Consider the following 25,087-nt stretch of genomic DNA (forward strand, 5'->3'; position numbering starts at 1 on the left):
ATGTATTACCAAATAGTAAATCCGGTATTTGCACGCTCAGGTTTCTGATTGAAAAAAGGCTTTTTCACTATATATGTCGGCGCCATGTGCTTTCCATCACAGAAGATATCTTTGGCTCTGGAGGCCGTCACTTTGATTCTCTCAAGTATCATCTACACCATGTACATGATCACAAATTTTTACTTTATATAAAAGAGAGAGATGCAGAGCTTTATTTGCTGATCACATAGTTAACTGAAGGTCAAACCTTGGAAGTAGATCCTGAACCTGAATGCACGCAGAAGTTGTTGCCATGGCCTTCAGAAACGATTGTCACTTGACAGTACCAGAATGTGTTGGTAGACAGCATGGAAGGAAGTTGCTGTCTGTGATGAGAAGGGTTGAGCAACTAGACTGCTCACCAACCCAACTGAATGGAGCCTCTCTGGTATCAACTGAAAGGTCACAATAGTCTCTAATTCTGCCAGGAAATTATGAGCTTTCAGGTTCATAGAGAGAGAGGGACTGATCTTAATCAAAGGCGTGCCAAGGTGATTGGGAAGAAATTGCAAGTGCTACTGAAATCAAATGGCGTACTTCAAAAGGAAAAGATGCAGGCAGTGATTGATCATGATCACTTAATGGAAAATTATTGTTCAGACATTCATATTCATAAAGGATTAGTAATCTTTATATAAATAAAGTTAGTAGCATCAGAATGGTAAAAACAAATGGCAGTTGACACAGTAAGCAGATAACATCAAAATACTACAGTAATTTTTTTTCATGAGTAATTTCCTGGACATACGGAAGGCAAACACATGAGCCATATTTGCGGCATAAGATCCGAAATATTTACCAAGAAGCAAACCAGTAAATCACAACGGAGATATATGACTAGCAATGATAGGGCTGTTCGCTGGTCTGAAAAGTCATGACTGAAATTACTGTTGGCAACTAGCATAAAAAGTACGACTGAAAAAAGAAGCGAACAAATTCATTATCTCTTACATTGCCCAGGACTAGATCATAGAACCCATGTGATCCAAGCTACTCGATGTCTAGTTGTTGCATCAGCCTGCTTGCCTTGTGCTTGGGGGGGTGGGGGGGCACGCTTCAGGCAGTTGCAGCATCAAGCCATCAAGGTCGCATCATGGCGGGTCGGCAGGCCGGGCCGAGCAGGAGCAGCGCATAGCATAAGCTGCCATGGGCCCATGGACGTGAGTATTGGGTACTTGGGCCCGCTCGATTGGACTACTACTGCCCACACAAACTTGGCGTGATTCCCTAAAAAAAGCGCGGGAGAACAACACGAGTGTTGTGTGAAAACGCCCGTTCAGTAAACAAACAAAAGGAAACTGTGAAACCTGATAATTGCTGCAATTTGGCCTTTTATTATCCTTAATTTATGTATTTTATTTTTCACTTGGCAATTGGGAAGCTCAAAAATCCACTTACAAGAACTGAAAGAGCGTCTACTGTAGTCTCAAGATAAACAAAAGGTAAGGGTTCTTTGGATAAGAACCGCGCCAAAACAATTATGGGATGGTGGAGGAAACAAAGACTCCCGTAAATCTCAGCTCGATCCAATGTTGGTCATAAAGAAGACGAAGCCAGCTCAGAGCTACTGACTGCTGCATGTGGGGTTGCACGGGTACTTGCAGTCGATCTGTTTCACCACTCGCCTTCTGCCGAAGTACCAGTCCCCAACAGCCTCTGCAACAGTCTGCTCCACACACAAATTTGAAATCAGAAGATGCCAGTCATCAGTCCAAGCAAAGGACGAGGCTGCACCAGACGCTGTTACAGTACGGTTCACTAGTTCAGTGATTAATTAAAATCTCACCTGATTACCAAGCCTTGGGGAGGTGGGCGAATGCCACCTGTCGCTCGATTGAGTCTGGCAGTGGGTGAAGCATGAATCGATGAACAACCCCCAGCCCCTTTCACCTTCAGCAACCTTCAGATCCCTGATGAATTCCCTCCTGAATCCTGCAGGAGCACACGGTACATTTCGCGTCGTCACAGAGATCAGGACGGTCGCCTAGATGAAACCCGAAGGAAAAGAGATTGGCAAGGTAGGCTAACCATGGAGCACATCGATCTGCTTGGAACTGCAGTTCTGAATATTAGCTCTGCAGTTGGACCATGTGTCTCCAGGATACGATCCGTCTGGCGCAACAACATTTGCAATCTGTAGAGGAGCATATCATCATATTTACAAGCTTACAGCAGTTGGGATGTTACCAAGATGGCCAGCAGAAGGAGTAATTAATAAGATTGTAATCACCTCACCTGCCAAGAATCATATTCTGAGTTCACAATAAACGTCGGGGTGCTGATGCTCTTGACAAGTTCAGCCGGGAAGAAACACTGGGAGCAGAGTAAGAAGACATGTTAGCAAATGAGCTTGGCAGCGTATGCCGTATCAAGGAGAACTGAATTCCGTAGAGAGTGAACAGCTACGTACCTCTGTTGGATCCTTCTTTGCCAGACAGTCCTTGGGCAAAACTTTGCTAACATTCTGCAAATAAATAAATAAATAAATAAATAAAATAAAATTCAATCACCATTTAGTGACCGAGCTGCACAGTGTGAAACAGTTCGATCTCATAGATCCTAAAACTAAAAATGGCAGAAACTGAGGAACTCCAGTCCACAACTAACCTGAAGCTGAACAACTCCACTGAACATCGACCTCATATGCCTTTCTCCTGATAAATCCTTTCTGGTGAGGAAAACACAGCTTCGTTTAGTTCAAGTACAGTGTTTATTTCGCTAGTGGGGTACTAACGCTAACCTCCATAGACTTACATATCAAGAAAGAATCCACCATCAGGAAGGCATTTGACCGGAACCTCCTGAGGAAATCTCGCACGAAAATTATCGCAGTGCACTAGTGTAGCTAGACCACCAGCAGAACAACCTGCAAGTAAGGCCTGAAAAGTGCGCGACAAAATGGGGTTGGCCATGATGGCTCTGATGATTGATCACACAATTCACAACTAGTGGTTGTCATGCCAGAAGGCGGCGCTTTTACCGAAATATGAGAAATCAGTAGTTAAATTAACCTGCTTAGCAGTGTCCATTCCTTTTCCCATGAGTTCATCGACGACTGCATCCCAGATGCGTGATCCTCTGAAGAACAGTTTAGTTCCATCCTACGTCAATCAAAGCCAGGGTCAGTTTCAAGAATTTATATTAGATACGCAGCTCAAACTACAAATCTAGAAAAGTCACCTGTGCTTCACCCTCCGCGTCCCCAGAAAATGATGCCCCATCGCAATACCTTACAAAGACTTTATTCCAGTTGTAGAAATCTGATCACAGTTCACACGCTAGCTAAATTAGTGAAAAAGACACGTTGAGCCCTCCGGGCATTGTATTAAGAAGAAGACATTCTCATGCAGGTCGAAAAAACTTTTGAACCCCTGTCTCATCCATAAATGAGGAGATTTTTTTAACATTAACCTCAAAATTCACTCCGACGAGAAGTCAAACCCAGGACCTAAGGAGTGTCCCGGGTTTCTCGGGTCTTGTTTACTTCCACTTTAAAATCTAAAATTTTTCAAGATTCTCTGTCACATCGAATCTTTAGACGCATGCATGGAGTATTAAAAACAGACGAAAATAAAAACTAATTGCACAATTTGGTCGAAATGTACAAGACAAATCTTTTGAGCATAGTTAATCTATGGTTGGACAATAATTATCACAAACAAACGAAAATATTACGGTGTCGCGAAGAAAGTAAACAGGGCCCAAGGCCCTTTGGCACACCCAGTAGTTTCGCCGAAACGAATATACTATGGGCCGGCATGGAAACTGGAAAACTATCTAGCTGTCTAGTAGTGCACTACTGCACTTTCATTTGATGGAGGGCTACACTTACCGGGATTTTGTGGCTGCTGGTCGCTGAATATCCCATCAAAGGTTATTGCTTCCATAAGCTTGGACGAACCATTGGAGGTCATTTTACGCTGAGAACAAGTTTGTGTGGTGTTATTACTGCACCAAGCTCCTCCCTGAGTTCCATCAATGTAAAACATCAGATTCTTTCACGAAATCTATTCTAAACATCTCATCGTGCAAGAGTGAACCCGTCTGGATCTGGCTGCAACAGTGAGTACGTGGACAATTTTTTTTTCTCGATTGCGCGTTTTTGTATTAAGAGGAAGGGTAAAAGTTTTTACATTGCGGTCGGGTTTAGAATATGAAGCAACAAACACCGGCCTGACCCCCAACACTAGAAACACTGCATTAAACTCCCAAGACCCTTGACACCGGCTTGCACCCAGAGTTTGGCTTGGTGCTTGATGGAGGCTATTAGCTGTGTGAGTTGTGTCACGGCGCCGCGGAAGAGCAGGGCATTCCTCTCTTTCTAGATCTCCCATGCCACGAGAGCGAAGATGGACTCTGCCCCTTGCTTGGACTCTCCCGCCCAGAGGCCGCACCAAACCTCCCACCAGTCCAGGACATTGTCACATTGCCGCATTGTGCTTGTCCCGTTTAGTGCTGCCTTGATGTTCCACCAGATTTGTTTGGCGTATGAACAGGTGACGACAATGTGGTCGATGGTCTCCAGATCTTGGTCGCAGAGAAGGCAGTTGGCATGTATGTCCAGGCCGTGGCGACGCCTGCGGTCCGCTATCCAGTGCCTCCGCCTGAAGGCTAGCCAGAGGAACAGCTTCGTCTTGAGTGGTGCCTAGGTGTCCCAAAGAAATGTCGCCCATCGCATCGCTTGCGAGGGTAAGTGCAGCGCATCATAGGCTGAGTGAACGGAGAACGCCCCATCCGAGGTCCATCTCCACCTCAGGCTATCAGGCGTGTCCCAGAGTTGGATGTCCCCCACGGTGTGCCAAAGGTATATGAAATCAGCCATTGCTGAGTACGTGGACAATATAACTAGCACCTATTTAGGTCTTGTTTAGTTCCAAATTTTTTTAGTTTTGGGTATTGTAGTATTTTGTTTTTATTTGGCAATTATTGTCTAATTATGGACTAACAAGGCTCAAAAGATTTGTCTCGCGATTTACAGACAAACTGTGTAATCAGTTTTTATTTTCAACTATATTTAGTGTTTCATATATGTGCCGTAAGATTTGGTGTGACGGAAAATCTTGAAAAGTTTTTGGTTTTTGAGGTAAACTAAACAAGGCCAAGCCACAACGAGTTTTATCTGTATAAGTAAGTCTATCTGTATGTTTGCTTGAAGAAATCAGTATCAGGATTCAGGAACCGTGCAGAACATCAGATTTTTTTGGAGTAGCAAATTGCAGCTGAAAAAGGAAAATGGATGGGTCAGTCAGTCTCAGTCACCTGAAGAAATACGATCCAGCTGTGAGATCCGGAGCCGAAACCTCTCTGAAAGTGGTAACCCGGCGGGCTTCCATCCAAGCACACTGCATATATACAACGCATGAATATATGTAAATAAACCATCAATAAATGAAAAAAATAAAAAAATAAGGAGGCGATCGAGCTCAATATATATAAACCTGCGCCCTTCTCCTTCGCGCCGGTGAGGAGCGTCAGCTCGATGAGCTCCGGAGAAGAGTCCGCCGCCGCCATTGCCACAGGTGGTGAGCGACCGAAGGCGGCCAGCAGGGCCAGGAACATTGCCGCCATGACCGTGCCCCATCCGGCAGGTCGATGCTGCCGGACAGGCAACGACGACGACGACGTGTGCTCGGCAGTCGCCATGTATGGCTGATGTGTTGCTCGCACGGACGCACGCGGTTGCAGGCTTGCAGCAGCTACGAGCCGAAAGTACGGTGGGCTGTTGCCCCGTTGGCGTCGTCCTTGAGTGTATATACTATAAACCCGCGTGATGGATCGATCATGCATGGGATCGGAACTTCGTAAGAAAAGCATGTGGAACCCGGCAAGGGGATACATAGTTCCAGATATATGAACAATAGAGTAGGACGATCGAGGCAACTATGTTTTTTGAACAGGTCGCAGCAACGACAGCGATCGAGCAACTACCTACTTTCAAATGCCGATCGAGTCGTCTATAGAGACCGGAGACTTGACGCAGACTCTGCCGTGCCGCTCCTCCGATCCACCGTGTAGTACAGACTACAGTTGACGACGACGAGGGTCGGCAGCTGCTCGTGACCGCGTGTCGTGGGCCGTGGCCGAAACGTTTCGCGTTCCTGTTCCACACGCTCCCATGATGCATCTTGCCTAAAAATTTGCCCAAGATGGGCACCACGCAGGCATGCACCGCTTTGAAGCTTTGAAACTATGGTCGGATCTCGGCACAACGATGACCGCTGCCATGAAGATTGTGGAGAAAATTTCTCCTCTGCAATTGAAACTTTTTTTTTGTAGATAATGGAAATAAGGGGATATTTACTTCTCTTTTTATCTAAAATATTTTGGGTTTTGATCCATCATTTTGCATATAATGAAACTAATTAAACACCATGCAAAAATTTTGGTAAAAATAATAGTCATTCTCTATTTTAACTTTTGGCCTCAAAAGGCAAAAAAAAAGCCCAAAAAAGGCTCAAAAGGCCATAATAAGAGCAATAAATTCTGCATTTTAGATGAAACTAAATATAATTCTGAAAATTTTAATATTTTGTATTTTGTTTTTCCAAAGTAGTTGACATTTTGCATTCTGTGAGAAACTAAACAGGTCCAAAATCTGGCGTGTGCCATATAGATATCTCACTCAAAACTCAATTCTAACATTATAAAGTCATTGAAAAAAGAAAGAAAAAAAGTTACTGTCGCGGCCACTAGTATTTGGCAGACTTTGAGGACGCGTTGCTTGTCGACTTCACCGGTTCACGCCGCTATAATTTTTTTTTTGCGAGCACGCCGCTATAATTGTGCCCTTTGATGTATAGTAACATATAACCTGTAAAAAAATTGGTCGTCATTTGTTAAAAACAATTTTATTCTTTATAAACGTCACTCTTTTTTGGGACGGAGAGAGTAGTCTTCAATTTGATGTTGATGATGCCATTGGCCTTGTTGAGCGGGTCAGGGTTGCGGGTGAGGTACGGCTGTCAGAGGTGTTCATTGACCTTACAAAGCTTTCTGGAGTAATCAGAAGCTATTCTTCAGTTGGAGTGGTTTCTAGTGTAAAAAGTCTGATTTAGGAGGAACTTTTTTTTTTGAGGGGATGATTTAGGAGCAACTTAGATAAACGTAGGAGAATATTCGGTAAAGCTCGGCCCAGCCCACATTCTGGCCAATGTGAGAAACGGGCTCGGACCTGGGAGGCCTCTTCAACATGGCATGTGGGCTTGGGCTGGTCGGAAGGCCTGTTGGTGCGAGTGAGCCCAGAGCCCCACGGTTTCGCTGTCCCCGCACACCTCGGCGAGTCCGGTGCCGGCGGCGATGATCAGGAGAGCAGCAATGCAAATATGCAATGGCGAGGGGAACTGGAGGAGGACGGGTACGCGAGGGCACAGGGAGGCACGATGAAGCCGATGGACGCGGGGTGGAGGTGAGTTCTCGAGTCCTTAAGTTTGTGGAGGGGATTTCTTTGGTTAATTAGGGTTTGACTTGGTGCCTGGTTCAGAGTAATCGGGCGGATTTAGCAGGCCTTATAAGCTTAAATTGTTGTGTTTTCATGCGAATTAGTGATTTTGGAAGAGGCCAAGTGGTGGGCTCTACTGGAATTTGTTTGCTCAATTGCGCATTTTTGCATTTGTGCCTACAAATCACATCACATCCATATGGCAATGGCATCAGTCCTCTAAAAATTTAGTCCTTCTTATCTTTATCCTTGTCGCCTGGAACCAGATTTGCGTTATCCTGGCTTGTCGCTAATATGGCAACAACTACCGGGCTACAAAGTTCTGGACATGTCGCACTCGCCAGTTTGAGATTTGGGGTCTGCAGAGCTGAATAGGATCATTATCAACTATTCAACTGTACAGTTTCCATGTCGTACTGCAGGCGTGGCTATTATAATCAATCGACTATTGATCTGCAACCTTTCATTTGTGACAGTTCATCCAAGAAATTAGAGATGATTGCTTTAGAGATCTCAAATAATGGGTGGAAGCATCTATATTGTTTGCTTTAGTGTCCTCCTCTATGTTAAAGACCCTGGCTTTCTCATGTTTTTTGGTGATCCGAGACTTTGTAATAATTGGCTGTTTACATCTTTGGATGTGGAGGCCGGATATTGTTTTATATCCCTTATCTAAAAAAAATCTTTCCTCAGATATCTTGTTAATGCCTCAAATTCAGAGGTTCATGCGAGATGTTGTAACATGCTGAATCTCACAATATATAACTTCCATGCTCTTTTTTCCCCAAAATTCCCAATGTCCCATGTTGAAAACTAACTCTGATGTACATTTGAAGTTCAGAACATTCACTGATTGTACTTCTCAGAAACACAATTTTGAAATTCCTGAGTTTGGAAGCAGCTCGAGGCCTTTGAATGTGGAAGTTACAAGGCACACAGTTCCTGAAAGTTTGGTGCTTAACGGTTCTGAAATATAAGTGATGTTGATGGAACTACAACTACTACAAGTCGTGTTTAGTTAATTGCAGGCCTTACCAATAAGTCAAAGTTTCTTTTTGAATTCTCACCAAAACAAATTTGAAAATGACGAAAGACTGGTGATATCAGCAGTGCTGTGTGAATCAAGCAGTAGGCAGAAGACTGCTGCATGTAGGGTTGCATGGGTACTCGCAGTCGATCAGTTTCACGTCTTGCCTTCTACCAAAGTACCAATCCCCAACAGCCTCTGCAATAGACTGCTATGCAAACAACAGAAGGAATTTAGAAAATATCAGTCCCAGTGAAGACATAGAAAACCAACTGTATGCTATTTCAGTGTACAGTTCACATGATTTAAACCTCACCTTGTCACCAAGTCTTGGTGAGATCGGTGAGTGCCATGTGATATTGAATGGTGTTTGACAGTGGGTAAAGCATGAATCAATGAACAGCCCCCAGTCATTGTTATCTTCCGCAACCTTCAGTTCACTGACTAATTTCTTCTTGAATCCTGCAATACGAGGAATGAAAATCTACAGCATCAACGAAAACAGGATCATCACCAATGGATGTAGAAAGCAAAGAGATTCAGAAGCTTGACTGACCATGTAGTACATCAATTTGTGTGCAGCTGCAGTTCCGGATATCTGCTTTGCAACTAGACCATGCCTGACCAGGATAGGATCCATTTGGTGCGAGAATGTTTCGAATCTAGAATGAAGAAGTAGTTACGGATTTAACCATTGGATAACTGGGAAGAAACATAAAGATTGTAGTTACCTGCCAAGAATCGTAATCGGAGTTCAGAATAAATGTGGGGGTGATGATGCTCTTAATCAGTTCAGCAGGAAAGAAACACTGGGAGCAACAAAATGTCAGCAAAATGAGTTGCTTAAGAGAATTCAATTAGATAATGTGAACATACCTCTGCTGGATCCTTCTTTTGGAGGCAGTTGTTGGGTAGAACTTCTCTAACATTCTGGAAGAAATTCATCAAAGCAATTCAATTAACATATACTACCAAACTGTGTATAGTTTTGTCATGCATCCCAGAACAGGATCTCTTGAAAATGATTGATTGTGTTCTAGGACTAACCTGAAGGTGAACTACTCCACTGATGAGCGACCGCATGGACCTTTCACCAGATAAATCCTTCCTGTGGCAGAGAAATGTACTTAATTTAGTAAAGTACAATGCTAATTGGCTATGCTAATTTTTAGGGACTTACTCGTCAATAAAAAATCCAGCATCAGAAAGGCATTTAACTGAAACTTCATGAGGAAACTGTCCACGAAAATTATCACAGTGCAGTAGCGCAGCTAGAGAACCAGCAGAACAGCCTGTAAGCAAGGCCTGGAAAGCAGGGGAAAATAAAGTTGGACATGACTCTTGGTTAGGACTTGTGGTCAAGCTTTGTGCAATTATTGGACAAACTATACAGAATGAATGAAAACCTGTTTAGCAGCGTCCATTCCTTTTACCATGAGTTCATCCACAACTGCTTCCCAGATGCGCAATCCTCTGAAGAAAAGTTTGGTTCCATCCTATACATATGCCAGTACTGCATCAGTTTGAGAAATTAAGATCGGCAGTTCAGATCAGAATTCAAAAAATTCACCAGATCTTCACCCTCTGCATCCCCAGCAAATGATCCTCCGTCGCAGTACCTTATAACAGCTATATTCCAGTTGTAGAAATCTGATGATGACTAACAAAAATTAGTGCAAAGACACATTTATTAGGTAGTAGGATCACAACTCAATTCAAAATATTTATAATAGGAAAAAGACTAATACAAAGCGTCTGCATGTTCACTTGAGCTTATCTGCCAGTCATTCAGCAGTGTTTTTCTCTCACAACAAATCAGCGAACAGTACTTTCAGCCATGGCTTAAACGATAGCAGACTAGTAGGTGCTCCATTAAACAACCATGTTGATGGAGACTAATATAGCATTAGGAAATTCATCCATGACAGAGCCAACTTTTTTATACCAGGGTTTTCTATGTGGTCATTGCTGAGTATCCCATTGAGGTTTACTGCTGTCATATATTTAGATGAACCGAAGTTGGTCATTTTGCGCTAGGAACAACTCTGTGTGGTGTTGCACCAACCTCCTCCCTGAGATATATCAGTGGAAAATCAGTAAGCCTACTAGACATCTCATCCCATTATGCTGGAAAGAACTCATTTATGCTCAAACCAAAATTTTCACCTCGGTTTACTATCTCAAAATCTTAGCAACTTTCCCATAATTTTAAATCTTTTTTTGGCAGATTTCAGTCACTAAAGTTCTTTAAATCATCAGATGATCATTTGTTGAGCTTAAATGATTTTCTGTGACAGTTTATGTAATTGGCATGCAGGTTATACATAACAATTTATACAATTGGGAGAACACTCGGTCACCTCAAGAAAGACGAGCCAGCTGTGAGCTCCGGAACCAAATCCTCTCCGCAGGTGGTAACCAGGCGGGCTACCATCCAAGCACACTGCAATGCCATGATTCCATGGCGATTAGTATCCAGCTCCAGACGTGTTGACGTTGAAAGAAAAGCAGGCTACAGTTTGTTGACTGAATGAATACCCGCTCCCTTCTCCTGAGCGCCGGCGAGGAGTATCAGGTCGACGAGCTCCGGCGAGCTCTCGGACACGGGTGCCGCCACCGGAGAGCGGGAGAAGAAGACAACGGCCAGGAGGAGCGCGAGTAGGGGCGCGGCCACGACGACAGCGAGGGCCCCTTGACGCTGCGGGAGGAGCGGCGACAGCAGCTCGGTCGCCATGGCCGTCGCGCGCGGGAGCAGCTAGAGGAAAACTGTGGTATGCTTCAAAGGCCGAGCCCACCTACCTGCTCACAGGTTGAGGAGTGGTTCTAAACAATGCAGCATAGCATAGCACTTGTCCAAATTCAAAGGATAACGAAGTTTATTATTTGTTTGACTTTGACGGAACGTCGGAACTTCATTGGTGTGCCAATCGAGAGCAACTAATTACGACTCGGTACGCTCCGTTTTCAGACATGCCCTTCTGATCTTTCTTACCAGTTACCACTTTAGGCGTTCCCCACCCAAAAAATTTTCATCCATCCCATCAAATCTTTGAACACATGTATGGGATATTAAATATAGGCCTTGTTTACTTCTAAAAAATTTTGCAAAATAGGAATAGTAGTACTTTCGTTTGTATTTGACAAATATTATTCAATTATGGACTAACTAGGCTCAAAAGATTCGTCTCGTCAATTTTGATCAAATTGTGCAATTAGTTTTTATTTTTATCTATATTTAATACTTCATGCATACGTCTAAAGATTCGATGTGACGGGAAATCTGAAAAATTTTGCAAAATTTTTGGGAAACTAAACAAGGCCATAGATAAAAAATAAACTAATTACACAGTTTGGTTAAAAATCGCGAGACGAATCTTTTAAGCCTAATTAGTCTATAATTAGCTTTAAGTGCTACATAACCCACATGTGCTAATGACAGATTAATTATGCTTAATAGATTTGGACGAGCTATATAATTTTTTTTTGTTAGTTTATAAAACCCTTTCCGACATCCTTACCACGTATGCGATGTGATACCTATAAATTTTCCGTCTCCAAGGCCTACCAGATGGATTCTTGTCGCTATCCTCACGAGTGGTCACATGGCCGACTGCACAAAACTCCATCGGAAAGCAGTTCTTTTCCACCGAAGGTAACCTGTCACTACGCAACGTACAGTTGGATCTTCGTTGAGATTCTTATATATTTACCGAGGTATAGTTGTTTGAGAAGAATTCAGCTTTTTTTTTAATGTACAGTTTAGCCGTTAGGCGTTAGTGTGTCTGCCATTTGCTGTTTTTCCAGGTAGATTGTTAAATACCTTAGCCGACGATTTAAAACACTGATGTTTACACATGACCACAGGTGGCTGCTGTGATATCTGAGAAATTCATAGAACCCTATCTCTTTTGGATTTGGCCTTTTCTGTATCATTTCTGATTTGGAATAGCGAAGATCACTCATTATTACAGGTCGAGCTGACTGCTACAGGTGGGGTTGATGCATGGATACCCGCAGTCAATCTCCTTCACTCCATGGTATTTACTGACATACCAATTCGCAACAGCTTCAGCGATCGTCTGTTCAGCAGGAGAGGAAGAGGGGAAAAAGAAGGAATTGAGACTAAACTATATCAATTCCAATTAATATGCAGCTTACGGTGAAGTGACTCTGAACCTCACCTTGTTACCAAGTCTCAGGGAGATCGGGGACTGCCATGTGATTCTGAATGGCGTTTGGCAGTGGTTGAAGCACGAATCGATGAACAACCCCCAGCCCTTCTTCTCTTGAGCAACCTTCAAATCCTCAACCATTTTCTCCCGGAATCCTAAAGTACGGAGAAGGAAAATTCACATGAAACTAGTCGCCAGATGATGATAGACAACACATAAGAGACTGAAAAATTAGGCTAACCATTCAGTGCCTCAATTTGTGTGGAAGTACAGTTTCGAATATCAGCTTTGCAGATAGCCCATGATTGTCCCGGATCAGATCCGCCTGGCGCCACAACATTTCCTACCTAAAGAGCAGAGCAGTTCGCCAGCTCGTATTTTAGCCATGAAATGTACAGGTAGAAGGGAAAACAAAGATTGTAATTGGTCACCTGATACGAATCATAACCAGAGTTCCGAATAAATGACGGGGTGCTGATGCTCTTAATAAGCTCAGGAGGAAAGAAACACTGCAGCAAAGAATTTTCCTTTTTTAAGAAAACGAAACATCGCAGCTTGTAGTATATACCAAGGTAAACTGAATTTCCCAAGAGAATGAGCGGTTAACCACCTCTGTTGGGTCCTTCTTTGCAAGACAGTCCTTGGGCAAAACTTTTCTCACATTCTAGAAAAAAGATTGAGAAAAGCTAACTCAATATTAATTGTTGCCAAGCTGCGTAAACGAAACACTCTTTTTGTTGCAATGCATTCCAAAACAAGAAGAAAAAAGAGCCTGAAATTGAGGGAATTAGTGATTTTTTTAACTGTATTGGCGAATTATTGAAGCTAACCTGAAGGTGAACAACTCCACTGAAGATGGACCGCATAAACCTTTGGCCTGATAAATCCTTTCTGTAGCAAAATGACAACCAGTACTTAATTCAGATAACTAGAATTCTACTAGGGATACAAGTTTCCGAAGCTTTTTTAGTTAAGAAATTACACCCAACCAAGGATGCCCAGAGCTATACACATCAATAAAGAATCCAGCATCCGAAAGGCATTTTACTGGAACATCCGGATGGAAACGTGCACGAAAATTATCGCAGTGCAGTAGTGCAGCAAGACCCCCAGCAGAACAACCTGCAAGCAAGACCTGAAAATTTCGACATGGCTCTGCTCAGATGCTGTTGTAAGATTATGACAAGTGACGCCATATATACAAACATCAATAGCTCAATTGACCTGTTTAGCAGTGTCCATTCCTTTTCCCATGAGTTCGTCAACGACTGCTTCCCAGATGCGCAATCCTCTGTAGAAAAGTTTGGTTCCGTTCTACATGAACGCCACTACATCATCAGATGAGGAATGAAGCTAGGCAAATGGCCCAAATGAGAATTCTCAGAATAATCAATCACCCGATCTTCGCCCTCTGCATCCCCAGCAAATGATCCCCCATCGCAGTACCTTATGTCAACTATATTCCAGTTGTAGAAATCTGATCACATGCATGCACCAGTCGAAGTTTAAGAGTCAATCTTCAGTCAAAAAAAGTTTAAGAGTCAATCCAACGCGTTAAATCTTAATAGGGGATCATATTCGTATCCATGAAAAAATAAAGTTCATTTACGTACAGGGATTTTCCGAGCAATTGTTGCTGAGGATCCCTTCAAACTCTATTGGTTTCATGAACTTAGACGAACCAAGGTCGGTCAGGCTGCGGCTGGAGCAATCTTCTGCGGTGTTGCACCATGCTCCTCCCTGAATTCATTCATCCATAGAGAATCAGTGACGCAGCAGCACTGAGTGAATGTCGTTGCAGTTTCCAGATTTGCATTCAACACATGAACACTGAAAAAAAAATGGATCGTCGATCACCTCAAGATTGACGAGCCAGCTGCGTGATCCAGAGCCGAAGCCTCTCCGGAGCTGGTAAGCCGGCGGGCTGCCATCCAAGCAGACTGTAACGAGCAACGGAGCAAGAATACGCAATCAGGATTCAGGAGGCAGCCCCAGGACAGACGCTAGTGCAAAATGAACGCAAGGAATTGAAGAAGGTTAGCTGAATACCCGCGCCCTTCTCCCGAGCGTTTGCGAGGAGGGTGAGCTCGACGAGCTCCGCCGCCGCCGGTCGGGACAATAAGGCTGACACGGCCAGGAGCGTCATCGTGATGAGCCGGGGCGCGGCCGCCATGGCCTTCGTGCCGGCGGCGTGCCTACCTGCTGCTGCGAATTTTTTTTTATTTTTAGCCTAAATTTGAAACATATTTCAAATTTGATCCGCTTTTGAAAGTATTTTCAAAACTAGGCCGTTTGGACCCGCCACCATGCATGGCGGGGCAAATGCACAGAACCCCGCCATACATGGCGGCGGGGTACTACTGCTGACGTGACATGGTTTAGGGGGACACCTGCTGACGTGGCTAATACGTGGCGAGGTACGTGGCAAATAGTACCCCGCCACGCATCATGGCGGGATGCAACCCCGCCGCACATCATGGCGGGGTGCTCCCTCTCTGACAAAATGCCCACCCTCTACTTTCTCTGTGTTCCCTGGTGGCACTTTCGTTCATTTGTGTTAATTATTGTCTGTAATTGCACTAATTGTACAGTTTACCTGTAAATCACGAGATGAATTTTTTAAGCCTAGTTACTTTATAATTAGATATTTTTTATTAAATAAAAATAAAATTACTACAGTGTTAAAATTTAAAAAGTTTTTGAATGTAAACAAGACCGGCTATAGTGTGTATGCAGAGAGGGGTCAGGCTTGCCATCAAGCTGCGTGGGAGGCAAAGCGACAGTAGTCTGTGTTGGGCCTTGTTTAGTTCCTAAAAGATTTTACAAAATTTTTCAGATTTCCCGTCACATTAAATCTTTAGACGTATATTTTTAACTTCAAATAAATTTATTCAAAAATTAGATTTAAATATCTATCTAATGATACTAATTTTATATTATAAATATTAATATTTTTAATAAATATTTAATCAAAGTTATTTTCAGAAGAAAATAACAGACATTTAGGAACGAGAAAACTACAGTAACGGGTACAGTGCTGCTGCTGTACAATGCTGTACGTGCTGCTGCTGGCAGCACGCGCGCAGTGCTGTGCGCACGCACATTTCCAATTTTTCATATGAAAAATAACTTTGATTAAATATTTATTAAAAATATTAATATTTATAATATAAAATTAGTATCATTAGATAGATATTGAAATTTAATTTTTGAATAAATTTATTTGTAATTAAAAATATACGTTTAAAGATTTGATGTGACGGGGAATCTAAAAATTTTTGTAAAACTTTTTGGGAACTAAATTAACAAAGCCCAACACCCTAGACTACTGTCGCTTTGCCTCTCACATCAGCAGCTTTATGGGCAAGCCTGAACCCTCTCTCTCTCCAGGTATAACTAATCTTGTTTAGATCCAAAAACTTTTTAGATTTTAACACTATATCAATTTCGTTTTTATTTAATAAAAAATATCTAATTATAAAGTAACTAGGCTTAAAAATTCGTCTCGTGATTTACAGGTAAACTGTACAATTAGTGCAATTTACAGACAATAATTAACACAAATGAACGAAAGTGCCACTAGGGAACACAGAGAAAGCAGAGGGTGGACATTTTGTCAGACAGGGAGCACCCCGCCATGATGCGCGGCGGGGTTGCATCCCGCCATGATGCGTGGCGGGGTACTATTTGCCACGTACCCCGCCACGTGTTAGCCACGTCAGCAGGTGTCTCCCTAAACCATGCCACGTCAGCAGTAGTACCCCGCCGCCATGCATGGCGGGGTTCTGTGCATTTGCCCCGCCATGCATGGTGGCGGATCCAAACGGCCTAGTTTTGAAAATACTTTCAAAAGCGGATCAAATTTGAAATATGTTTCAAATTTGGGCTAAAAATAAAAAAAAATTCGCTGCTGCCAAGACCCAAGAGGCAAACAACCCCGGGGGTGGTTGTGGTGTGGCGTCGTGGAAAGTGCAAACTTTTGTCAAACCGCGGAATGGAATGGTATGTTCGCCAAGGCCTCAACTGCAGCAGACATGACATGAGACATCGCCCTAACTTTTTACAATTTAACCATTTTTTTTAAAAAAAATTACATTTGGCCTCTTAAAAAAACATATACTCATCTTTGGACCCAGAGGGTCGGCGCCAGAACTCGTGGCTCTGAGATAACACGTCTCGGCGCCATAGATCTTGGCTCCGAGGTGTCTACCCACATACAATCTGGCATCCTAAGTGGCGCTGACGTGGCTGGTACCTCGGAGCCATAAATCTTGACGCCGAGTTCGGAGCCATAGATCTTGGCGCTGAGAGTAATAGCTATAACTTTATGTCTCAATCGTGGAGGATGACCGAGGCGACAGGCGTGGGTCCTCTCCTCCTCACTGCGCCGCCCACTCCCTGGCTGGCTTGCGGATGACCGAGGCTACACGTTGCGTGCGTAGGAGTCCTAAGCTGCTAGTTCGTGGGTGACGGCTAAAGGCCTGGTTTAGCGGGCGATTTTTTTATTTTAACTACTTATAGCACTTTTATTTATATTTAATAATTATTATTTAATTATAAATTAATTAAACTTAAAAGAATCGTCTCGTAAATTATAGATAAATAATATAATCAATTTTTATTTTCATTTATATTTAATATTTTATGTATACGATTTACTAAGCAATCTTAAAAAATTTCGTGAATTAAATCAGGCCATAATACTGCTCACGACTGACAGTAGCATGCATAACTCATGAGTAGCATTAGTTTGACCTTATTAGTACATCAGTTTTACTATGAATTTAAAATATTGATGCCTTTTATCTAGATTTACTTTGAAATAAAATATTAATGTCTTTTATAGTCTACTACTCTCTTCGGATAACTTTATATGGCGTAGTTAAATATATCATGATCACCTAAATTACAAGTTCACCATTCATTTATCCTATGATATTTTTTTTATGATTATCAGGTTTATATTGTAGTAGCAAATATAGTTGGAGCCTATATGTATATTTATTTATAAATTTTAAGTATATTCATTCAAGATTATTTTATATTATAAATCTTCTATATATAAATACTTATTTAAAATATTCTCAAGCATTTGAGGACGTCGCCTTTTTTATTGTGCTCTGACGTAGTTTTTTCTTTGTGTTATTATACTATCATAGCTACCTGCTATAGCTACTCTATGCTAGCTTTGAGGCCTAGGCTAGTGCCAGTGTATAGCATGCATGAGCTAGCGCGGCGCGGACTGCTTGCCTGCAACAGCACTAAGACATGTCTTGTCGTGTTGCTCGGCGCCAAGATTTGTGAGGTACCAGCCACGTCAGCGCCACCTAAGATGCCATGCTGCAGGTGGGTAGACACCTCGGAGCCAAGATCTATGGCGCCGAGACGTGTTATCTCAGAGCCATGAGTTCTGGCGCCGACCTCATGGGTCCAAAGATGAGTATATGTTTTTTAAGGGGCCAAATGTAATTTTTTTTTTAAAAAAAGCTAAATTGTAAAAAATTAGGTCTGAGACATCGCTAGCTGCGAGTGTTCGTACTACGCCCAGATTTGAACTGAGACATTGTTCTGCACGGAAGGTAGGCGTCTGGTTTTTTTTTTCCCCTCAAGGAAAACCCCAACTGTTTTGTGTGAATTATAGTTAATCCAAATACAGTTATAAACTCCACACAGATTAAGGGCCTATTTGAATCACGTTTGGATACAATGGTGATCAAAACACTTCAGATTAGGTTGAGTTATAATAATTCAACAAACAGTTCTGACAGTTCTGATTTAAACCTGCTTGGATGAATTTGGCCGGCATCCCTCGGCAGGTGCCATATCTGAATCTGTCTGACATCACCATCCAAATCCCCAATGCGGCAAGTGACGTCCTCGAACTACCGCCAGGTCCAGGGAGGCCGCCGGCCCATATCGACGCGAATAGGAGGTGGCTCGTGGGCCGTGGGCCGTCTCACGTTATCGTTTGGCCCACCGCAGATGCCGTTAGTAAAGTGCGTGTTGAGATCCAGATTTGGTGCGCCGTTGAAGCTGTGTGGGGGCCGGCCCGCTCCTGCCCTGCCGCCCCTGCCGCCGCTGTTGCAACAAGGACGCCCCTGCCGCCGCCGGCGCCACCGTGTCGGCTCCCGAATCTCTCTGTGTCCTGACGGCTGACGTGCCAGAGCCGTTGAATCGGACGCGCCTGCTGGTGTGCGTCGGCGTACAGCTGCGCTTCCACGCGGCCGGGCATGCATCAGCACTTGAGCACCGCGTCGGCCCGTCGGCAGCGACACGCTCATCTCATCTGTGCTGTGCACTGCACTCTTACTGTGGTACCCATTGTTATCGCAACTAATAACGCGAAGGGGGAAAAAAAGAAGAGAAATATAATTCTGCCACGCTATCATGAATTCATGGTGTCATCTCACTTGATCTCGGAGCATTTTCCGGGAAACCCTCGTTGCATTGGAAAATCCCAGGAATCAAGGACAAGCAACACTGTCAGCACCAGTTGAAAACTAAACAGGAGAATCCTGCCTGCACGTGCAGTTGCGTCATGAATCATGACGTAGGAGTAGCACTACTCGTATACATCTCCTCTCCCTAGCCGTCTCCTACATACGTACAATACATACATATATACATACACAAATGCTGCAGTGTCCGGCACGACGGCTTCCCTTGCTCACTTGCTGCACGAGAACAGCCTTTTTGAGCTGTCCAGCGTGTAGAGCACGGGTGTCCAATTCAAGATTACGACGAATTGATGATTGGTTGGCGCCATGGCCATGCCATGACTTGGTCAATTGGTCGTCGACGAAGACCAGTTGGAGCGCTAAAAAAGCAGGGCCATCTGGACACACGGACTGCGACGTGGCATCGATCGTTTGCCCCTGTACTGTAACGGAACGCGGGGACGTCGTCTTCCCGATCCGCGCTTGTGCTCGTGCCCCCATCACAGACGCGTATATGTGGTGGACAACTGGAGAGGCGGCGTTGATTAGCCGTCGCTGTCTGCGTGACAAGAGCCTGCCTGAGAGGCAACAGCGAATTAATCAGCGATGCAATTCGTTCGACCCCCCTCTGCTTTAATGTGTGTCCTCGATGTCAGCGTCGAATCGAACTGTAAAATTGTCCACCCGAAAGTTTTGTTTTTGGAGACATTTTTAACACTTTACGGTGGCAGCGACATGTTCGCCAGCCACAAGAAATTTAATTAAGAACTAGTAGTTCACGCCTTAAGACCTGATCAAGGTTCGAAAAGTTTGTTTCGGGAGGAACTTGGCACTTTGTTATCGAATTATCAAGGTTTCTTCTAAAACAGGAAATGGCATTAATTTTGTTCCCCTAAAACTATAAAACGTTAGGATACGTGTAGTGTCGGCTTTATGCCGAATAAATTGGATGGTGTTTCCGAAATTTTGTGCAAGGATCAAATTTTTTTTCTATGAGAATGTGCAAGGATCATTGTCTAGCTATTAATTACTCTCTCAATTTGAAATTATAAACCATTCTAGTTTTATTGAAAGTTAAAGCATTTAAAGTTTGATCAAAATTAATTATAAAAAATTAAAAAGATTTATGATATCAAATATATACTATAAAAACATAATTAATAAAGAATCTAATAATACTTTTGGTACCATAAATATTATTATTTTATTATGTATATTTGATCAAAATTGAGATTGTTTAACTTTCAAAAAATTAGAACGACTTATAATTTACATGATAGTAACTTGACTTTCAAATATATATGTATACTATGTGAAAAAGTGTGGTACGTACCTCAATCTTCAAGTTGCTGGTCCGTTAGTGTTTCGGCTTCAATATAATTCGTGAGAACAACACAGATTCCGTTCTCAAAAAAAAAGATATTTATTTTCGACCACAAAAGGAAATGGAAACTACCATTTTAGAAATAAGAACCTCTTCTCATTTCCCCTTTTTACTCTCTTCAACAAAATGTAAGATGTTTTAGTTTTGCTCTACGTCAAAGTTATATACACCATTCCCCAAAAAACAAAATTATATATATCTCCGACAAGGTGTATAAAAAATATATTAACACCTACAATACCAAAATAAATGTATTAGTAGGACATATTTGATGATGAGTTTAATAAGACTAATTTTATGTTGGTGTATTTTTTTTTATAAATTTGATGATTTTTTTTGAAAAAAAAACTTAGACCAAAACCAAAACACTATATATTTTTTCTTTTAATTGGGGAGTGAGAAAAAAATTGAAAATAGTTAGGCTTAAGTTAAGAAGCCTTTTCAACCTGCCAAACATACAGTAAAATCAGGTCAAAGATCACTAATCCAAACATCCGTCGAACTCTATTCTGTCACACTCAGACATCCGAGCTGGTGACAACCCTCGTTCCCCTACTCTATTTCGGCTACCATTCCTGACTGTGACAGTTACAATTATTCCCAACGGTATTTTTCAAATAAAACGCGGCAAAAGACTCCCAAGTTACCCGCCTTTATAAGCGTAAACTAACTTTAGCTTTCCTTCGCCGCCCGGGAAGCGAGCGAGGCCTTTCCGCTCTTCACTCTCCTCCGCTCGCCGTCTCCTCTTTCTTCTCTTCTCCTCTCCTCGCTCACGAGGCCCAAGCTTACCGCCAAGGTCTCGATCTCCGCGGGGCTCTCCGTCGCACTTTCTCGTGCCTCGGGGACCCCGATCCGCCATCGAGATCCCGTTAATTTCCCCGGATGCACTGATCGAACTCGTACCTCAAGAGACTGCTTGAATCGGACATGGCGGCAGCGAACGGCATGAAGGTGGCGCTGCACCGGCAGGTCTCCGGGGGCTCGATGAAGCACAACGCCGAGCTCCGGCGGCAGGCGTCGCTCGAGTCCCCGCGGACGGGGCGGGCCACCAGCCGGTTCCTGTTCGGGCGGCAGTCATCCATGGACCCGAACCGGCGGCGCGGCCGGAGCCAGAGCCCCGTGGGGTCGGGCACGCCGGCGGAGGACCTGAGCGTGCCGGAAAACCTCGACGCCACCATGCAGCTGCTCTTCTTCGCGTGCCAGGGCGACGCGCTGGGCGTCGAGGGCCTGCTGCGGAGCGGCGTCGACGTCAACAGCATCAACCTCGACGGCCGCACCGCGCTGCACATCGCCGCCTGCGAGGGCCACCGCGACGTCGTCAGGATTCTGCTCAGCTGGAAGGCCAACATCGACGCGCGCGACCGCTGGGGAAGCACGGTGGGTGAGCGGCGCGCCCGGTTAACCGGCGGCCATTGCCATCCTCACGTCACGCCTGCATCAGAGTTTTCTTTGCCAGCGATTCATTCTGCCTGCGTCATCAGTCAGATGATGATCTCATTCATTCGCTTCTCCGATCATAGGCAGTAGCTGATGCCAAGTTTTACGGCCACTCCAAGGTCTACGAACTCTTGAAAATTCATGGTGCAAAGGTTCCGGTATGTTTAATTTCTAGGCACTTGAACTGAAACTTTTATCTTGTTTGTTGACTGATACCTGATCGTTTCTGCAGAGAACCAAGAGGACACCAATGATGGTCTCGGTCCCAGGCGAGATACCAGAGTACGAGTTGAACCCCGGAGAGGTCCAATTCCGGCGAGGCTGTGATATTACACCGGTGCAATTTTCTTTTCAATATGCAGCTTTATTTGTTTCACAAACATTTTGTTCAAGAATGGAATGCCAGTGAGGTACGGAAAATGGGGCTAATGTTGGTAGGCAAATCGAACAGGGCATGTACCATATCGCGAAATGGAATGGCACCAAGGTTTCTGTAAAAATACTTGACAGAGACGGTTGCTCCGATCAAGAAGCCGCGTAAGATGCAAATATCTGTGGTCAAACTTTTCAAAGGAATACCTGTATTCGGTTACCAATAATGTTTTTTCGTCTATATGAAAAATTGTTTCAGAAACTCTTTTAGGCATGAACTGACTGTACTGGAGAAAGTCCGACACCCTAATGTCGTTCAGTTCGTCGGAGCCGTCACTCAGAGCATACCTATGATGATTGTTTCTGAACTTCATGAAGAGGTAATATTAGCACCATGTCTTTTTCCCCAGGAAAACAAAGTTTCTGTAATCTTCCCACCAAAAGTAAATCTGAGTATGCCACTGTTTATATATATAGTGTATACGAAAATTGTCCTCTGATGGGTTGACTTCATTCATTTTCTGTAAAACTCAGAAAGACTTATCAGTCTGTATCCAGAAGAAAGGAAAGTTACATGCTCACAAGGTGCTAAGATATGGCCTTGATATTGCCAGGTACTCCTAGGTTCTGATCCCAACAACAGCTGAAGAATCCAATATACACCATATAGTCTATACGAGTTGACATTTTCAGAAAAAAAAAAAAAAGATAACAATGTGAAGTATGCTTGCTAACAATGTTTCTTGCTGTTGCCTTCACCTTGTGTACGTGTAGGGGCATGACCTATCTCCATCAGTGCAAACCGGACCCCATCATCCACTGCGACCTAAAGCCAAAGTAAGATGAGGAAATGAAGCAGCCCGAGCCATGCATGCTGTTCTCTTGTTGCATTCTTGGCACTGGCACACAAATTGCTGTTTTCTTTCACGGTTGTGCCGTACTTTACTATTTGAATCTTGGTAAGGTGCCAGACATATCTTCCTGGATAGTGGAGGCAACCTGAAAATTGCGGGATTCGGAGTGATAAGGGTGTCAAAGATCGGGCCCGACAAAGTGAGACTGATCAACCATGGTGCTCTCGTTGATAGCTTCAGTAAGTATCAGACCATGCCATTTCTGATCCATTTTGTACTTTCCCAGACAAGTACGGTCCATATGACAACCTTCCAATCCCTCTGTTTAAATTAGGCTACCACACTGCACCTGAGCTGTACAGAAACGACGCGTTCGACTCCAGCGTCGATGCCTACTCATTCGGCTTCATCCTCTATGAGGTCAGTAAATTTCTGTTCGTTCCAGATGCAGAAACAACAGGGTCGGAGAAGAAGAATATTGGTGGTTGGGGACGTTTCAGTTTCAGATCGTAGCGTACCTATAGCCAGTCATTCATCCTTTTGTGGTGTGTGTAATCATCAGATGGTTGAAGGATCAGTGAGGACGCCAGAGGATTCAGGACACACGATCCGGTTCGAGGGGATGCGGCCACCACTCAAGGGCAAGCTCAAGGGCTATCCTCCAGACTTCAAAGCGTGAGTTTCTGAACTCAAACAACAAGGGCCCTTTCATGGCATTGACACCTCATGAGTGCCACATTTCTTGTGTTCTCCAACCCTTCTTGTTCCCCGGTTCTGTGCGTGCAGGCTGGTGGAGGAATGCTGGCACCCGCAGGCCATGGCTCGGCCGACATTCTCGGAGATCATCATCCGGCTGGACAAGATCTACAGCCACTGCGACAGCAAAGGGAGCTGGAAGGAGTCGCTCAAGCTTTGGTGTGTATCCTCCCGTAGTTCTAAGCGAATTACTAAGTGTCGCTCCGTGAAGAGCAGAATCCACACTGAGCCATGCATGAACAATAATGTTCAGGGAAAAAAAGATCTTTGCATTCGGTGACTGAATACTTTATTTTTTACCCTATTCGAAATTAAACACACTGAAAGTTTTCTCTCTGTGTTGTCCCATGTTTTTACAGGAAATGATCGACATCGCTTGCTCGCCTTCGTCTATGTGTACATATCGCTGCAAACGCGTCTCTTTCCAGGGAAGCTTGAGTGCTGTTATAAGGTGGAGGATCACGCGGCATGTTGATTGTTTTTTTTGTACGAAATTGTAACAGAATGTGAGTAAAATTGGAAAGAACAACACGTATATATATATATACGTCCTTTTTTCCCGGCTGCAGTGTCAAACAGAATGCACATATGTTGTTTGTTTTCTACCGGAGTCGTAGTAGTAATATAAGGTCTTGTTTAGTTCACCCAAAAACCAAAAACTTTTTAAGATTCTCCGTCACATCAAATCTTACGGTACATGTATGAAATATTAAATATAAATGAAAACAAAAACTAATTGCGCAGTTTGCCTATAAATCGCGAGATGAATCTTTTAAGCCTAGTTACTCTATGATTGGACAATGTTTATCAAATAAAAACGAAAATACTACAGTATCGAAATTCAAAAAAAAAATCGAATCTAAACAAGGCCTAAGATCCATGAAATTTGGATAATCGCACGTGGGCACTACTGCTTTCCAGTAGGCTAAATCATTGTGGGAGGTGTAGCCTCGAAAGGGGAAGATGAAACCTTGGGCCCAACAGGCAATAGCCCATCAGTGTGGGCTGACTGGCCGGCCCAAAATTACCACCCTTCTAAACACAGTTCTTCTATCCTCAAAGGCACATGCTTTCATAGTTTCATCCTCCTAGCCAATCCCTGTAGATTGTGTGTTACTTTTTCAGTTTTTAGTGTAAGTGAATTCCTTAGGGTTAGTCATCCGGGTTGTTA

At 43.5% G+C, this 25,087-nt stretch overlaps 3 protein-coding genes, 1 long non-coding RNA gene and 1 pseudogene across 5 annotated transcripts; 2 read left to right on the top strand and 3 right to left on the bottom strand.

Annotated features, from left to right (window-relative positions):
* LOC8057426 (pectin acetylesterase 5) lies at positions 1,354-5,901 on the bottom strand. Of its 2 annotated transcripts, XM_002458857.2 has the most exons (12): positions 5,478-5,901; positions 5,299-5,381; positions 3,872-4,004; positions 3,220-3,299; positions 3,051-3,140; positions 2,794-2,918; positions 2,647-2,707; positions 2,450-2,503; positions 2,275-2,352; positions 2,068-2,173; positions 1,826-1,971; positions 1,354-1,705 (listed from the first exon to the last, which is right to left on the bottom strand). In XM_002458857.2, the coding sequence occupies exons 1-12, from the start codon at positions 5,875-5,877 to the stop codon at positions 1,604-1,606; spliced, it is 1,458 nt and encodes a 485-aa protein (XP_002458902.2). In that variant the 5' UTR covers positions 5,878-5,901; the 3' UTR covers positions 1,354-1,603. The 2 variants fall into 2 exon arrangements, with proteins under 2 accessions (XP_002458902.2, XP_021311462.1); XM_021455787.1 differs by lacking the exon at positions 3,872-4,004.
* On the top strand, positions 7,280-8,169 carry LOC110433306. The gene is made up of 2 exons (XR_002450672.1): positions 7,280-7,444; positions 7,954-8,169. It is a non-coding gene; the product is annotated as an uncharacterized LOC110433306 (long non-coding RNA).
* On the bottom strand, positions 8,303-11,549 carry LOC8057427 (annotated as a pseudogene).
* Positions 12,352-16,662, bottom strand: LOC8057428 (pectin acetylesterase 5). The gene is made up of 13 exons (XM_021455136.1): positions 16,591-16,662; positions 14,726-14,885; positions 14,534-14,616; positions 14,290-14,416; positions 14,074-14,153; positions 13,901-13,990; positions 13,687-13,811; positions 13,507-13,567; positions 13,287-13,340; positions 13,108-13,185; positions 12,918-13,023; positions 12,686-12,831; positions 12,352-12,583 (listed from the first exon to the last, which is right to left on the bottom strand). The coding sequence occupies exons 2-13, from the start codon at positions 14,847-14,849 to the stop codon at positions 12,470-12,472; spliced, it is 1,188 nt and encodes a 395-aa protein (XP_021310811.1). The 5' UTR covers positions 14,850-14,885; positions 16,591-16,662; the 3' UTR covers positions 12,352-12,469.
* Positions 21,176-24,484, top strand: LOC8057429 (serine/threonine-protein kinase STY8). Its single transcript, XM_021455548.1, has 12 exons — positions 21,176-21,874; positions 22,018-22,092; positions 22,167-22,271; positions 22,386-22,471; positions 22,566-22,686; positions 22,841-22,920; positions 23,081-23,143; positions 23,278-23,399; positions 23,495-23,580; positions 23,723-23,835; positions 23,947-24,075; positions 24,276-24,484. Exons 1-12 carry the CDS (start codon positions 21,425-21,427, stop codon positions 24,280-24,282), a joined length of 1,437 nt encoding a protein of 478 aa, XP_021311223.1. The 5' UTR covers positions 21,176-21,424; the 3' UTR covers positions 24,283-24,484.

Source organism: Sorghum bicolor, chromosome 3, assembly GCF_000003195.3.
Source record: "Sorghum bicolor cultivar BTx623 chromosome 3, Sorghum_bicolor_NCBIv3, whole genome shotgun sequence".
In the NCBI taxonomy this organism is placed as follows: Eukaryota; Viridiplantae; Streptophyta; class Magnoliopsida; order Poales; family Poaceae; genus Sorghum; species Sorghum bicolor.

Excerpts from the sequence above, each read along its gene's own strand:
- LOC8057428 (XM_021455136.1), bottom strand. The coding sequence starts at position 14,849 with ATGGCGGCCGCGCCCCGGCTCATCACGATGACGCTCCTGGCCGTGTCA. Across the intron at positions 13,568-13,686 it reads GCTGGATTCTTTATTGATGT|AAAGGATTTATCAGGCCAAA; the intron begins GTATAGCTCTGG and ends ATTTTGCTACAG. Across the intron at positions 12,832-12,917 it reads ACAAATTGAGGCACTGAATG|GATTCCGGGAGAAAATGGTT; the intron begins GTTAGCCTAATT and ends TCCGTACTTTAG.
- LOC8057429 (XM_021455548.1), top strand. The coding sequence starts at position 21,425 with ATGGCGGCAGCGAACGGCATGAAGGTGGCGCTGCACCGGCAGGTCTCC. Across the intron at positions 22,472-22,565 it reads TGCTCCGATCAAGAAGCCGC|AAACTCTTTTAGGCATGAAC; the intron begins GTAAGATGCAAA and ends AAATTGTTTCAG. Across the intron at positions 22,921-23,080 it reads TATGGCCTTGATATTGCCAG|GGGCATGACCTATCTCCATC; the intron begins GTACTCCTAGGT and ends GTGTACGTGTAG.
- LOC8057426 (XM_002458857.2), bottom strand. The coding sequence starts at position 5,877 with ATGTATCCCCTTGCCGGGTTCCACATGCTTTTCTTACGAAGTTCCGAT. Across the intron at positions 5,382-5,477 it reads CGCGAAGGAGAAGGGCGCAG|TGTGCTTGGATGGAAGCCCG; the intron begins GTTTATATATAT and ends GTATATATGCAG. Across the intron at positions 2,708-2,793 it reads GGTGGATTCTTTCTTGATAT|AAAGGATTTATCAGGAGAAA; the intron begins GTAAGTCTATGG and ends TTTCCTCACCAG.